Source organism: Sebastes umbrosus, chromosome 7, assembly GCF_015220745.1.
Source record: "Sebastes umbrosus isolate fSebUmb1 chromosome 7, fSebUmb1.pri, whole genome shotgun sequence".
NCBI classification, from domain to species: domain Eukaryota; kingdom Metazoa; phylum Chordata; class Actinopteri; order Perciformes; family Sebastidae; genus Sebastes; species Sebastes umbrosus.
This window is the reverse complement of record NC_051275.1, coordinates 6082190-6096633: the sequence shown is the minus strand read 5'-3', so window position 1 is coordinate 6096633 and position 14444 is coordinate 6082190. Positions and strand designations below refer to the sequence as shown.

The 14444-nt window shown below is 41.1% G+C and overlaps 2 protein-coding genes across 3 annotated transcripts; one reads left to right on the top strand and one right to left on the bottom strand.

Annotated features, from left to right (window-relative positions):
- Positions 1-4317: 4317 nt before the first annotated feature.
- Positions 4318-7043, bottom strand: hmgb1b (high mobility group box 1b). Its single transcript, XM_037776216.1, has 5 exons — positions 6824-7043; positions 5565-5720; positions 5318-5463; positions 5032-5206; positions 4318-4889 (listed from the first exon to the last, which is right to left on the bottom strand). Exons 2-5 carry the CDS (start codon positions 5709-5711, stop codon positions 4761-4763), a joined length of 597 nt encoding a protein of 198 aa, XP_037632144.1. The 5' UTR covers positions 5712-5720; positions 6824-7043; the 3' UTR covers positions 4318-4760.
- LOC119491937 (testis-expressed protein 26-like) lies at positions 6507-14382 on the top strand. Of its 2 annotated transcripts, XM_037776214.1 has the most exons (9): positions 6507-6770; positions 9292-9373; positions 9763-9877; positions 11060-11144; positions 11250-11412; positions 11519-11669; positions 11825-12010; positions 12119-12274; positions 14052-14382. In XM_037776214.1, the coding sequence occupies exons 3-9, from the start codon at positions 9865-9867 to the stop codon at positions 14183-14185; spliced, it is 888 nt and encodes a 295-aa protein (XP_037632142.1). In that variant the 5' UTR covers positions 6507-6770; positions 9292-9373; positions 9763-9864; the 3' UTR covers positions 14186-14382. The 2 variants fall into 2 exon arrangements, with proteins under 2 accessions (XP_037632142.1, XP_037632143.1); XM_037776215.1 differs by lacking the exons at positions 6507-6770; positions 9292-9373 and having other exon boundaries at positions 9429-9877.
- The last annotated feature ends 62 nt before the right edge of the window (positions 14383-14444 follow it).

Sequence of the window (14444 nt, the reverse complement as noted above, 5' to 3'; positions counted from 1 at the left end):
TTCCTGATTCAGAGGCTGAAGCAGCGGGTCTGAATCAGGAAAAGAAACGTTATCGTCTCCGAACGGATGTCGGAGGGAGTCACCGGCACCCGGTCAGAGACGATAACGTTTGTCGTTGCGGTGCCCCGTCAATTCACAAGACACAGGAAACCTCTGTTGGTCTGGACGAGCTGCAGCATTTATTTCTGCACAAACGTCCACTGTTCATTCACTAGATATTTTCAGAGCTAAACTAACTGTTCTGCAGTCTGTAGTGTGCACGCATGAACGTGAGGTGGAGCGAGAACGCGTGTGTGAGTGAAGCCAAGCAGGCAGAGGATCAGAGGAGCGGTCTGAACAGCGTAGCCACACGCGAGAGCGCATATGCGAGCGCGCGCGCGCATATGTGAGCATATATGCAAGGCATATGCGCATGGGAAACCGACCCGGTAGATTTATACGTGTAAGAAGTTACAAACAGTCCCTTTAAAGCAGCAATGGGTAGAAATGGAGCAAACATGATTTAAAAAAAAGTAATTTTTGACAGGTAAACTGAAAAAAGTCATGTGCCTCTGTGTCCTCCGGTGTCTTCCGGTGCTCCTGATGGCATCTGCAAGATTTCATAGACCAGAGGAAAACAACCAGTCAGAGCCGAGGTGGAGTCTGCCGTCCAGCTGCCGTCTATGTGCAGCTGTCAATCACTCGCGAAGTCGCTGATCAAATATGAATCAATATTCTGTTACTGTAATGCCTATTTTTCTCCTCAAATGTTTTCAGAAACATCTTGTAGTGTACTGTTTAGCTGTAAAGTGAGAAAGTTTGTGACCCGGCAGCCATGTTGAGTTCTATTGAGGAAATACCATGCCCCGCCCACCAGCCAGAGCACAGCCAATAGGAACGCTCTCTCTGAAATGACCAAAGTCTCCCAATGATCTCCCAATTTTTGCCCAATGATGCCAAAGATATTCTACCTACTGAAGCTTTAATTTCATCTTTTGGATGTGGTCACGCCAACAGTTGGGATTCATCTTCCTTCAGTCACAAAAAACTCTACTAATTCTTATTTATGACTGTCTACTTTATAATATATATACTCTTATAATTTACTTTATATATCATGGCGTTTATTTACTGATCATGTCCATAAGTGTCCGTCACTTCTAATAAGTTTTAATCTCTTGGTTGAGACAAAACAGCACACAATGTCCTTTGATACACACAATATAACCTCATACCAAACAAAATAGAGCACAAAGCAAAAAAAATCCTGTTTGCTTCTCCCCTAATCAGCCGCACCTGTAGTAACTGGCATGTGGCCTAGAGTAAATTAGCTACCTGAGGCCAGCCTCTGCCTACACCATACACCCCCCTAGTGCTTAGAGGCACATTACACCTTACAAAATAAAATACATGGCTCCTACAGTATGTTTGGTACAACCCTAAAATGGCAACATATTGTCTGATGAAAAATAACTCCTGTAGAACCTCATGTACAGTAAAGCAGAATTTAGCCAACAGCTGAGTTACATTACCATTAGCTATAGAAACCAGCAAGTTTATTGGTCTACTTGAAGAGAAAAGATTGAAGTGATTTAGGTGAAGATGCAGTCCATTTAATGTTTTATTGCTCATTATATGTTGATTTAAACCTGCAGTAGGCATAATATTTTTGGCATCATTGGGCAAAAATTCCATAATAACCTTTCAGCATATTGTAATTCAAGTGTTCTGAGAGAAAACTAGACTTCTGCTCCTCCTCACGGCTCTGTTTTCAGGCTTTAAAAAATCTAGGCCGTGACGGGAGACTTTGACCAATCAAAGGTCATTCCAGAGAGAGAGCGTTCCTATTGAGCGATCCTATTGGCTGTGCTCCGGCTGGTGGGCGGTGCTTGGTATTTCCTCAATAGACCTCAACATGGCTGCCGGGTCACAAACCCCCTCACTTTACAGCTAAACAGTACACTACAAGATGTTTCTGAAAACATTCGAGGAGAGAAATATGCATTAACGTAACAGAATACTGATTCGTATTTGATCAGTGCTGCCTAGTTTGACTGTTTGGTCGGAGTTTGTGAGTGACTGACAGCTGGCTCTTGTAGACGGCAGCTGGACGGAAGACTCCAGATCAGCTCTGATTGGTTGTTTTCCTCCGGTCTATGAAATCTTGCAGATGCCATTAGGAGCACCGGAGGACACAGAGGCACATGACTTTTTTCAGATTACCTGTCTCATGCACTACTGTCAGGATATAGTTTTTATAAAAATAACTTTTTTTAATCATATTTGCTCCATTTCTACCCACTGCTGCTTTAAGTGTTAGGCATCTATTCTAGTTTCATCAAAGTGTCCAGAGAAAAGTTCTTTCTGTGGCCTGTGTGTGCGCCTCCCCAGTGAGTCCAGGCTGGCATCATCTTTGCTCCAGTTCTACCCACTGCTAATTTAAGGGTTATTCTCTTTAGTAAATTATCCTTAATTTCTGTAGAGTTCTTCTGGATGAATGATTTTAAGAAATGTGAGTCTTTTAGAAAGGCAACTTTTTGTTTGGCTGATTTCATTAGTTGAGCCTGGGACAAAAGACAAAGTTTCTTTGTTTACAATGTATGAAAGTGTGTTCATGTCTGACAAATGTCTCACCACTGCAACAGCTTTCTGGTGTTCTATAAGTCCATGTGGGCTGGGCACTATGTGCATGACACAATAACTAACTATGGTTGAAACTTTTAACTGCATACAGTATACAGTACTGTGCAGTTTATTTAATCGTGGCGCCACCTTCTGGATTTAGGCTCCTCAACCAGGGATTACACTCCCTGTTCAAGGCTATTTGGAAAAACAAATCAAAAAACAACAGCACTGTGGCAGCCTAGCACAAGATAGGATACATTGCACATATTCTTTATACCTTATACTATGAACTTTTACACACTCTCAAAGCATTTAGAGCTCTTTCATTTTAAAAACAGATGTATTATTTTTTTATATATATGCTGTAATTAGAGCTGTCAAAGTTGACGCGATAATAACGTGTTAAAGCAAATTTGTTTCAACGCCCCTAATTTCTTTAACACATTAATACAACTCGTGATTTTTAGGTTGTAGCGGCCTCAGTTTTAAAGCTAGAGTGAAGATACTGGCATCATATGAAACTAGAAAAGAAGCTTAAATAGCGCTCCAAACTTATGCTAAATTTTGGCGAGGAAAAACTGTCATGGCCATTTTCAAAGGGGCCCCTTGACCTCTGACCTCAAGATATGTGAATGAAAATGGGTTCTATGGGTACCCACGAGTCTCCCCTTTACAGACATGCCCACATTATGATAATCACATGCAGTTTGGGGCAAGTCATAGTCACGTCAGCACACTGATACACTGACAGCTGTTGTTGCCTGTTGGGCTGCAGTTTGACATGTTATGATTTGAACATATATTTTTATGCTAGATGCAGTACCTGTGAGGGTTTCTGGACAATATCTGTCATTGTTTTGTGTTAATTGATTTCCAATAATAAATATATAAATACATTTGCACACTACCATGTTGATAAGAGTATTAAATACTAGCAAATCTCCTTTTAAGGTACATTTTGAACAGATAAAAAAAATAGTGATCAATCACGATTAACTATGGACAATCATGCAATTAAACGCAATTAGGTGTTTTAATCGATTGATAGCCCTAGTTGTAATATTCTATTGTACATTTTCTATTCTATATTTAGTATTTAAGTACTTGCTTTTTATGATAATTTTCTCTTACTATGTTTATTGTTATGCACCAAGACACTAGGGCAAATTCATATGTGAAAAACTACTTGGCAATAAGCCAGATTTTGACAAACACACACTTACTTCCAGATAAATGCAATAATTCATTATCTTTTTTCCAACTCACAGACATTAAGCTGTTTTTGTGACTAATAAACTATGCAAAAGCTCATCATTGTAGTAAGACATGTTTGATTGTGTACATGTTTGCCTTTTCTGCTGGTCAAACATTTCCCTATATTGTTTATTGAGGCAGCTTCACTCCAGACAACACATCAGAAATTGAGTAAAATGGAGTTGACACCATTAGTCCTCATTTCTAGTTTAGAATAGCTGTTTCCCACTATACTGTTGAAGTATAATTTGACAGCAGAAATGAGACCAAAGAGCTGTTGTGTTATCTTGCACTTATTCACTTGTGCAGCCACCAGCTTTACTTTTTAAATGGAAAACCTCAAACCCAGTGTTTGAATTATTAATGTGTGTACTTGATAGACATGTTGCGTCTTTGATAAGTGACTGGTAGCCTTGTGAGATGTGGAGATAACTGAAATAAAAGGAAGAAAAAACAAACTTCTTAAAAAAAACGACCTTTATTGAAGACATTCTTGAATGTCAGCTGGATTTGATATTAGAGTGGTATTCAAAGAACAATAAAAAGACATTGGGACATCACATAAAAAAATATTTTTCAAAATAAAGAAAAATACACTACCAACTCAGAAATTTCATTTTTGAGTCGTAACACCTAAAGACTAGTTACTTTCATACTGATTTTTTTTTCCCCGCCTAACTTGTTACATAATATGGCAGGGGATAAAGAACTACCACTAGAAAATCTCAAACTTAAGATATGTAGTGTTAACTTTACAAAAAAAGGAGAATAACACTGTACATCTTAAAAACATTAAATATACACATGTTCTTGTTCAATCTGACTTATGTTTCAAGATGGTGAATTGAGTATATCAGGGTTATATGGCATAAACAAAACTTCAGGTCCCATCCGTAAGCAATTTACTCATCGTCCTCGTCGTCGTCGTCATCATCATCCTCCTCCTCTTCTTCGTCTTCCTCGTCCTCCTCTACTGCTGGAGCAGCGGCTGCTACTTCCACTGTGCCCTTCGTGCGGTAAGCAACGATGTCCTGTGGAGAGCCCAACAAATGTGATTTTAGCACTACAGTGAAACCTTCTGTTTTACATGATTCAAAGTAAAAGAAATCTAAAAAAAAAACAGCAAAATGTGATTTTTAAATTTCACAAAAACAAGTCCTCTAGTGTATTTACCTTGTCATACTTCTCCTTCAACTTGGCAGCCTTCCTCTCATACGGCTGCTTGTTCTCTGCAGATGAGCTGTTCCACATCTCTCCCAACTTCTTTGCAGTGTCCCCAATGGTGAGTCCAGGGTAATCACTTTTCACCTTGGGGCGAAAGTCTGCACAGAACAGGAAGAATGCAGACCTGTGGGGGGGAGGGAATGTGTCAGATAAGTTAAGATATGATAATCCACTTGTCACTTACTGTTGGGAAAAAAAATAAACTTGTGTGGAGCAAGTTGATTTTGGTACATACGGTGGTCTCTTGGGGGCATTGGGGTCCTTGAATCGCTTCCTCTTCTGGCCCTTGGGGGGATCGTAATTCTCCATGTCCCTCTCGTAACGCACCTTGTCTTGTTTGGCCATATCTTCAAACTTGCCTTTCTCCTTCTGTGACATCGTCTGTGGGAAAACAAAGAAAATATTGGATTTAGAGGAGAGAAAGAAAAAAAACGAAAAAAAAAAAAAAAGGTTATTCAGATATTGAGAGTAATTTATGTTACCTTCCACCGCTCAGAGCATTTCTTGGAGAACTCTGCAAAGTTGACAGAGGCTTCGGGGTGTTTCTTCTTGTGTTCCTCACGGCATGTTTGCACAAAGTAGGCGTATGAGGACATTTTACCCTTGGGCTTTCGAGGGTCCTTGGCCATCTTGGACCGCTAAAAAGAGAGAAAAATAATAATACATGTTTTTGTGAGAAATGCATCCAAAATACTCCTGCAGCAGCAAAATCTAAATATCTCCCCAGTCAGTTGTCTGCCTCTTGCTTTGTCAGCTCCATCTATTGTTTAAATGGTGTGGTGGGAGGAGGGGATGACTAATAACCCATTGTATGTATGTAGAGGCCAACATGATGCTTCCTTTAATATCTAACTACACATTAGTTTACTGGTAGCGCTGCTTTACATCCAGCATGCATTCACTGTGATTTAGTGCAGAGTTGGTGAAAAGGGCGCAGTGCGCTAAAAATATATGATCTAGTATCTCGCCTCCCATTAAAACCTCATTTAGATGAAGACATTAGCCTCCGCCGCCTCCTTTGACTGTTCGTTAGCTGCTAGCCGCTCTCGCTTTGTGTCCTGCTGCTGTTAGCTCTTTGAGCTAAGCTATCTGCTTTTAGCGTGACACAGAGAGACACACAGAGAGAGAGAGAGAGAGCTCATTTCATGAAGACGATTATTAAAATGGCTGATTTGATTGCGAACAATGGCTCGCGGGCTGCTACGACACACCAGCCCGCCTCGGCAACAGGCCTCGCGTCTAACCTCATTGTTCTGTCGGGATAATAATGCCATTTATTGGCTTTAAAGTCTGTATTAGAAAGTGTCGGTGGTGATTACAGAGGAGATGCTCCGCCTGCCTCAGCACCAGCAGCTATTAACCTACCTTCACCTTCCAGCTAACGGAGCTCCCGTTATAGCAACATGGCCACCATTAACGGGGCTAGCACAGCAGGCTAAGGAGCTAGCTCCTCACACATTACAACGGACCTTATAATAACAAGAGCAGGAGTAATGGACTTGCTCAATGGGAGGTTATGCATTGCACATTGTTATTTATGGCCGAAGCTAAAGTCAGTGTTTGGTAACTACGCAGCTAAGTTCTGAGCAGGATAGTTAGCATCGCATCCAGCTCAGTCATGCAACTCCAGATGAAGGTTACACCGCTGCTGGAGCTCTGCAGACCTCCTGCAGTCTGCTTCCTACCAGGTATGCCTCTCCACTAGCCTCTGTGTTAGTAAGTGAACATGTATGATGCTTACCCCAGCTGAATTGCTGTATGAAGCCAGCTCTACGTCGGTTGTACGTCTCTAACAATGGATCGGTGGGAGGAGAAGCACCGTCAGTGCGTGGTGCTGCTTGTTCGGCTGTGAGGAGGAGGATGCCTCTGCGTCTGTCCTGTGTCGAGCTCCGGCTGGCGGACATTGGCTGCCGTTAAACTCCTTGGAGGATCTTATTGGACAGTGGGTGTCTCAGTCCTGCTGCTCGGTGCTGTTGGTTATCCACAAGCAGCGGCGATGGCGCTAAGTTTGAATGTGAAACAGCCAACGCCTTTATTCTAGTGAGGACAAAGATTCATGCGAGTAGAGTCACGCTGGGCTGCTAGACAAGAGGAGACTTGTGAGGTGGAACAGTTACCAGAGGGCCTGAGAGGACTAGGACTGCTACAATGTGCAATTACTACATTAAATATGCTTAAATACATGTAGATTAGGAGGCTATTATCAATACACTTTTGGGAGTTATCATAGAAAGTAAATGATCATGGGATAAACACATACAAAGAGTGGTAACTAAAATGGGAAACAGTTTGTCTGTAATTAAGAGATGTGCAAAATATCTGACACAACAAACGATTAAACAAATAATTCAAGCTTTGGTTTTTATCTCATCTGGATTATTGCTCAGCAGTTTGGTCCAATACTTCATCAGATAATATAAGAAAACTGCAACTGGTCCAGAATAAAGCGGCACGTGTATCTCTTTCTTGTGGGTGGAGAATAAATGTTCTTAAAATGCATACATGTCTCTCTTGGTTTGAAGTGAGAACTAGATTGCTGTGTTCATTGATGGTTTTCATTAAGAATGTTATAACAACAAAGACTCCATTTATTTATTTTTACAAAAAACTATCCTTTAGTACAGATACACACAATTATTCCACAAGGCATGCTGCTGCAGGTTGTTTCACTTTACCAAGATCCAAAACCAAATCAGGTCAAAGTACAGCAATATACAGAGCAATGCAAGAATGGAATTCACTCCCAAATCATATTACACAAAAAAATATTATATATGGTTTTAAAAAAACACTAAAAGAGCATTACTTAAGAAGAAACTTTAGTAATTAATAAGTATTCTTGGTTGTTGTAGGGTATTATGGGCATTCCATGTTAAATGATGATATTTATCTGTTTGATCATGATAGTCAGTCGCAGCCGCTCTATTTTCTTTGTGTTTTGTTATTTAAACTGTGTCAGTTTTTATTATTTTATTTACAGTAGACGTGCATTACGATGTGTCATGTTAGTGTGTGATGAGTAGTGTGAATGAGTATTTTTGTATTGTCACCATGTAAACTATATGGACCCCAGGAAGAATAGCTGCTGCTATGCAAAAGCTAATGGGGATCTTAATAAACAAACAAACAAACAAACAAACTACCTGAACAAATTACATAACACTAATTTAGAGTGATCTATTATTATAGGCCCATATATGGCAGGGTATTATATTACTGGATTATCAACATGTAAGCAGCCTTTTAATGCTGGAGCTGGTTAAAGTGGAGCTCATTTTATTTTAGGTTTTATTTATTTCGAGAGGTTAAAATCTGTCACATGGATTAAGATTATTTGATAGCCGTCTTTGAGTAGGGGTGAATTTTTTAAAATAAGACATGGAATGATCTGGAGGATTTCCTTCTTTGAATTGTATCTTGTATCTGTATAAATTGGAAGATATTAATATCGTAAATTGCAAAAAGATGAGTTTCCCGAAATAAAGGAGCGGATGGAGTGCAAGAATGTGAACTAGGCCTATAGGCTATATACGATCTGTCATCCTTTAACAGTGGTTCCCAACCTTTTTCCTCTTAGGGGACCTATTTTCTATCATTTAGTTAACTGACGACCCCTGACTAAGTGACATATTTTGTGGATATTTCATATTCAATACATAACATTAACAGTACAGAACAACTGTACAATAAACCCAAATAGTGAATGCAATAACTACAGGAAGTTTGTGTAAAACAAACAATTTGGATGCATTTTGAGCAGATTATTTCCTGTGAATATTATATCAGAGATGAGTTTTCATGTTGTTTTTAGTGACTTTTAATACAAATCTCCGTATTGTGTATTTAAGAGTAATTTTTAACAATCATACATACTTAATAGGCCTCTTTTTTTGACAAATTCAGTGTTTTCTCCTCCCTTACACTTGGCCATTGTTCTATTAGCTCCTTGGTTGTTTTAACTGCGTACTTTTCTAATGCAGGACGAGGCTGTTTATAGAGAAGGAAGTGCTCTGTGAATATAGCTTGTGTTCAGGTCTTCACCGTGCCCTTATCCTGTGATATTTTGAAGTTTATATTTTAAATAATAAATTTAATAAAATAAAAACAACAATTTCATTTATTTTTCATCACAGAATTGAAAGAAATAGTGAGATACAGGCCAACTGTATATTTTTAAAAAAACGTTGTCTTACATCCCTTAAAATCAAGAAGGCCTCGTGACCCCCCGTGAAGGCTTGGCGACCCCTAGTGGGGGTCAGGACCTCCAGGTTGGGATACAGTGGCCTATAAGGTAATTATATATTTTCTATATAAAATGTAATCCGCAGAGTAACCAGTAACTGTAGCTGTCAGTAAATGTACAGTATTTCTCTTGGAAATGTTGAGGGTTGAAGATTACAGCATTGAATGAAATTACTTGATTAATAGTTACTTTCCGCCACTGTCAGTAAACAGACATAAATAAGGCCTATATGGCCATGTTGCATTTTTAATGCAACATCTCCCCTGCTGAGCAGCTCACAGTGGCCATTCAGATGTTGTAGGTCTCCATAACCACAGCACCTAGAAACACCTTGCTGGGATCAGCTGTCTCTGCACACATACAAACATTACCTGAGAACCAAACTTATACACACAGGTTCGAATTTAGGATCCACTGTTGTCAATTACGCTTTTCAGCAAGCCATCCATGAAGTGAACTGTCGCCTGGAAATGGAAATGGGAAGGTTTTCATTACACCGAAAACAACTATAGCACGGGATACCATAACAGTGGTCACCAATGGCAACCAAAGGTAATGTTAAACAAAGGATGTGTAGCCTAAAGATTGAAAGTTGAATGTATTTGTTTTGAGTTGTAAAAACATGTTATATTTGATTTAGCAGGCATCTTATTATTTGTATTATATTAGGTATTATTTTTGACTGTTGCAGAGTCAAGTTCTATTATTATTACTCCTGTAGTTACACTTTAATGCAGCATTGTAGCCTAATTATTATTGTAGAAGTGTCACATATAATTTCCCTTTCATGCTCCCTCCTTGGGGTCATTTTGGTTCACACCTGCTGTTGTGAGTGTAAACAAGGGCATTATTTTCACTGGGATGTGTTTCCAAAATCCTATCTTTGTGCCCCTCACTTTTGTAGTTTCAGGTCAACTTTCTTACTAAAGTCTCTCTGAACATTGTTCTCTTACTGGAAATAAACTATAACTGAACATCAGCCAAAAATAAAATAGACAAGCACAGTTCTGTTTGTAGTAAACATGCAAATATAACAATTATCTATCAGAAACTTTCAGGTATCCATTAAAGGTACAGTGTGTCGGATTGGCCGGCATCTAGTGGTGTGGTTGCAGATTGAATTGAGTACCCCTCCGCTCGTTCCTCCCTTTATAAGACTGCGGTAACGTGAGACGCCGAGTGAAAAACTGTGTTAACGCCGTTCGCCTCGCTCAGAGGCAATCCTTACCATGATAACACTACTTTAGGAGCAACGGAAGTCAGACGGCGGCTGTCGGTAACGCGGTTTTGCACTCTGTGGCTCACGTTACCGTGAGAGCCAGTGTTTGGTTTGTCCGTTCTGGGCTACTGTAGAAACATGGTGGACTCGAAGAGGATCCGCTCCTTATGTAGATATGAAAGACTCATTCTAAGCTAAGAAAAACACAAGGATTCGTAGTTTTAGGTGATTATAGACTAATGAAAACAGTTATGAATATTATATTCCATTTCTGCTAATAAAGGCCCCGAAATGCTTCTTACTGCTCCTTTAAGGAAATCTAGAAATGATTTGGGTCACAATACAGAGGTTTTGCATTTTTAGCTTTTGCATAATTTTATATTTGCTCAATTAATTTAAATGGGTTTTTTTGGCTTCATTTTTGCATCCTGCTCATTGCCTGTAGCCTGGTGTGACTGTTGTACTCTACATATCAATAATTCAGGGTTGCAATCTAATAGTATTTTTGTTTGTAGAGGGCAAACAGTGGTGGGATCCGTATGAAACATCTAATAGAAGACAATTCGTCTACCGGCCAAACTCAGCTGCAGAGATTCTGCTGTAAGTTCTATTTACGGTCTTCTGGTAAAATTCTGAATACCGAATTTGTGTGTTTGTTTCTGTGTGTTTGTGTGTAATTGTATGTCTGTGTTGATGCATATGCAGGTGCCCAACGTCAACTTCATTTATAGATTCTCATTCACAGTCAGGACCTTTTGGTTCAACTGTGTACAACAAGGATTTTTGCTGGAAGCCGGCCTGTAAACCTGAATGCATTCGCACGGGAACCACCTCGGGACAGAGGAGAAACAACCCGCATCCCAGCCAGGTTGGTATTTAGGCTGTGTTAGCTTCAATTTTACATTTATAGTTGAATGCAATGCTTGACCTCTCGCAGTGTATCGTAACCTTTAAATCAAGTTATTTTTCCCAAGTCTTTCATGATGTGGAGGCTGCCCAGGGACGCCGCACGAAGCTCGGAGTATGTCGGCTTTCAGTGTCCCCCGTCTGAGGGGGAGATCTGTAAGGCCTTGACAGCACAGTACAGCTCCGTCTACAGATGTGACTACATGGGTACGTCTCAAGGTAGGACAAGTCTGTTGGTTCAGTCTTGTGTATATGAATGCATGTCAGAACAGCTGAACTGCTGACATTCAGGCACTCAGGCATGTCCAAATCAAACAATCAGAATATTTCTCCCTACAGCTTATTTTCCTTTTGTTGTGGAACTTATTTGACAGGACATGATCATAATAATAATAATGCAGAAAGAAGACTTGCACCTCTGCACAGGAGGCGTGAAATGCCGCTTTCTACAGATACAGAGATGACGGACAATTATCGCAAGCCAAACCAAAAGCCTGAACTGCTGGGCAACTACTCTCACTACAGCTGCACAGATCCTAACGTGGCCTGTCGTGGTATAGGTACCGTATGCTACAAAAAAAACAATGTGAACACAGTAGAGAGTGCTTGCAATTCACCGAGCCTAATGCTTCCTTTCAATTGACCTTCAATTATCCTCTGTGTTGCAGTTCCAACTGTTGTGCAAAGGCACACTCAGCAGAAAAGATCCGATTTGACAAACTACGACAGGTTTTGTGGAAAGAGAGTCACTGATGTCGCACGTGTGATAAAGTCCCTGCTGCCCCAGGAGCTGCAGCAGTTACACAGATTTTTACCCGAGGAGGGTGAGCATCAACTTCTGCCTTTGAATGTTTTAGCATTTTAAGGCCCAGACACACCAAACCACCCCAGAGAACTAGCGGCAATAAAGGCCGACTGTTGCGTCGCCTCACGTCGCCTTTGTCCCGGCCAACAAGTTGCATTTGAACACGCCGCAAAGACTACAGCCGACGGCCAGTTAGCTCATACGTTTTGTGCCTGCGTGAGAGGAAATAACTCTCCACACCAGCAGGTGGCGGTAGTCTGTATTTGTCATTCAAAAAGGCAAACCTGGGGCGCCTGGGTTAGCTCAGTTGGTAGAGCGGGCGTCCATGTATTAAGGCTTGGTCCTGACCGCGGCGGCCCGGGTTCGAATCCGGCCTGTGGCCCTTTCCGCATCCACTCTCTCTCTCCTTTCAAGACTCTATCCACTCTCCTGTCATAAAAATGGAAAAATGCCCCCCAAAAAAAAAATAACTTAAAAAGGCAAACCTGAAGACAGAGAACTGCAGATATACAAGCCGTTAGCAGCGCCAGTATGAGTTTTGAAGTGTGGAGAGGGGGGCAGCTTTGGATGATGTAATTCAGTGTTTCCCACAGGATTTTGAGAGGCTGTGGTGTAGTGCTCCCAGAAGAAATCTTTGAACATATTAAAATTAAAAAACATCAATCTGGAGCACTTTGAGAGCAAAATTACGAGGCTAGATCTATGACTATAAACAATTTAATCATACATGTTATATGGTTATGAATGCTGATGGCAAAAAATCACACAGTATGAGAATGGTAAACAAGACGGGGTGCCGACATCGACGCATCCCCCTGCCTCGCTCTGAGGACAGTCCGTCCCAGTTGACAGTCACGCCGGGACTCCCGTTCCTCCCCACAGGGAGAGAGGGCGCGCTAGGCAGCGAGAACTCGACGGCGCCGGGCAGCAGTGAGGTCTGGGCGAGGGGTGCTGTAAAACTCACGGTCGGGCCTTTCCAAGCAGAATATTGTCAACAAAAAAAATAGCCTTGAAGCGTAAATAAAGGCTTCAGTTCAGGTTGCGGTTACGTTAGACATAGCTGAGACGGAGCCGTGCAGACAGCTGCTGCGCCGATTAAAATGAGAGACTATCTGCAGAGTAAAAAACACTTCTGACTCCCTCCAGTCTTGACATGCTCGGGGTGGATGGGAATGATTGAAACTTATTTTTTTTCACCGTGTTGCAATATAGGGGCATTTGCGGGGATACAGTGATTGGCGACCTTAAAAAGAAGGTGGGACATGGCAGTAAAGTTGGGGGTCCAATGGCCCCATGGCCCCCTTACTTCCGGCGCCCATGCAAACCGTCGTTATGATATATACATGAAACAAAGCAGCGTTTGCCGACCATTTTCACACCACTCTCACTCACCACTTACCTTCATTCCAGACGGCCATGTCGTTGTGAAAATATCCGTGCATTGGAATGATCAAATGAGATGAAGATGAAAAATGACAAGAGCCTTCTGTGTGTGTCCTCTTGACTTTACTCGTTGGTTTGCTTTCCTCACTTCCGTTTCTCTTCTCATGCACTGATTCGCTGAACAGCCAATCGGAGTGATTTATCTCACCGACGAGCTCTGCCGCTGAGTCAACATGCCGAATCGGCTGAAAAGCCTCCGACACAGGCTTTTCAGTGGGACACGCTGCAAAAGTGGGCCGACAGACGCTCACTGACGGCCCCAGACTGTGGTGTGTCGGGGCCTTTAAGGTTGCTAACAGATTTTTGATTTTCACAGACCGATAATTCACGTTTGGTATCTTTTGGCTTTGCAGAAAAGGAGGCTATAAAAATAGTTTTGAGCAAAGATGCTTATCCAAACAACAGCGAGAACGTGAATAAACTCCCAGCAGTTGTGCTTCACCCCCGCTCGCCAGAGTGGATATCAAGCTGGCCGGGACCTCTCTGAACTTTATTGCTTATGTTCATCTGTCTTTGTATATTGTTTGTCATTTCTTTCCATAGTAGGGGGAAAAAACAGCAATAAATAATACAATATAATGTAATATATTGTAAATTAAGTGTCTTTCAGGATTGATTTGCTGTGTCATTTTTTTGTGTGGAAATCGTGTGTCGTGATAATTAAACATCTCTGCCTGATGAAGAGATATTTGTCTGCCTTCATGTTTCATCGCCCCCGTATTCTGCTATCTGACGTTATGCAGCCT

What these genes read in the sequence shown, in the direction of transcription:
- hmgb1b (XM_037776216.1), bottom strand. Translation starts at nt 5,711, where the DNA reads ATGGCCAAGGACCCTCGAAAGCCCAAGGGTAAAATGTCCTCATACGCC. An exon ending in AATGCTCTGAGCGGTGGAAG is followed by an intron (nt 5,464 to 5,564) that starts GTAACATAAATT and finishes GTTTTCCCACAG; the next exon opens with ACGATGTCACAGAAGGAGAA. An exon ending in AATGCCCCCAAGAGACCACC is followed by an intron (nt 5,207 to 5,317) that starts GTATGTACCAAA and finishes TCCCCCCCACAG; the next exon opens with GTCTGCATTCTTCCTGTTCT.
- LOC119491937 (XM_037776214.1), top strand. An exon ending in TCAGCTGCAGAGATTCTGCT is followed by an intron (nt 11,145 to 11,249) that starts GTAAGTTCTATT and finishes ATGCATATGCAG; the next exon opens with GTGCCCAACGTCAACTTCAT. An exon ending in CGTGGCCTGTCGTGGTATAG is followed by an intron (nt 12,011 to 12,118) that starts GTACCGTATGCT and finishes TCTGTGTTGCAG; the next exon opens with TTCCAACTGTTGTGCAAAGG.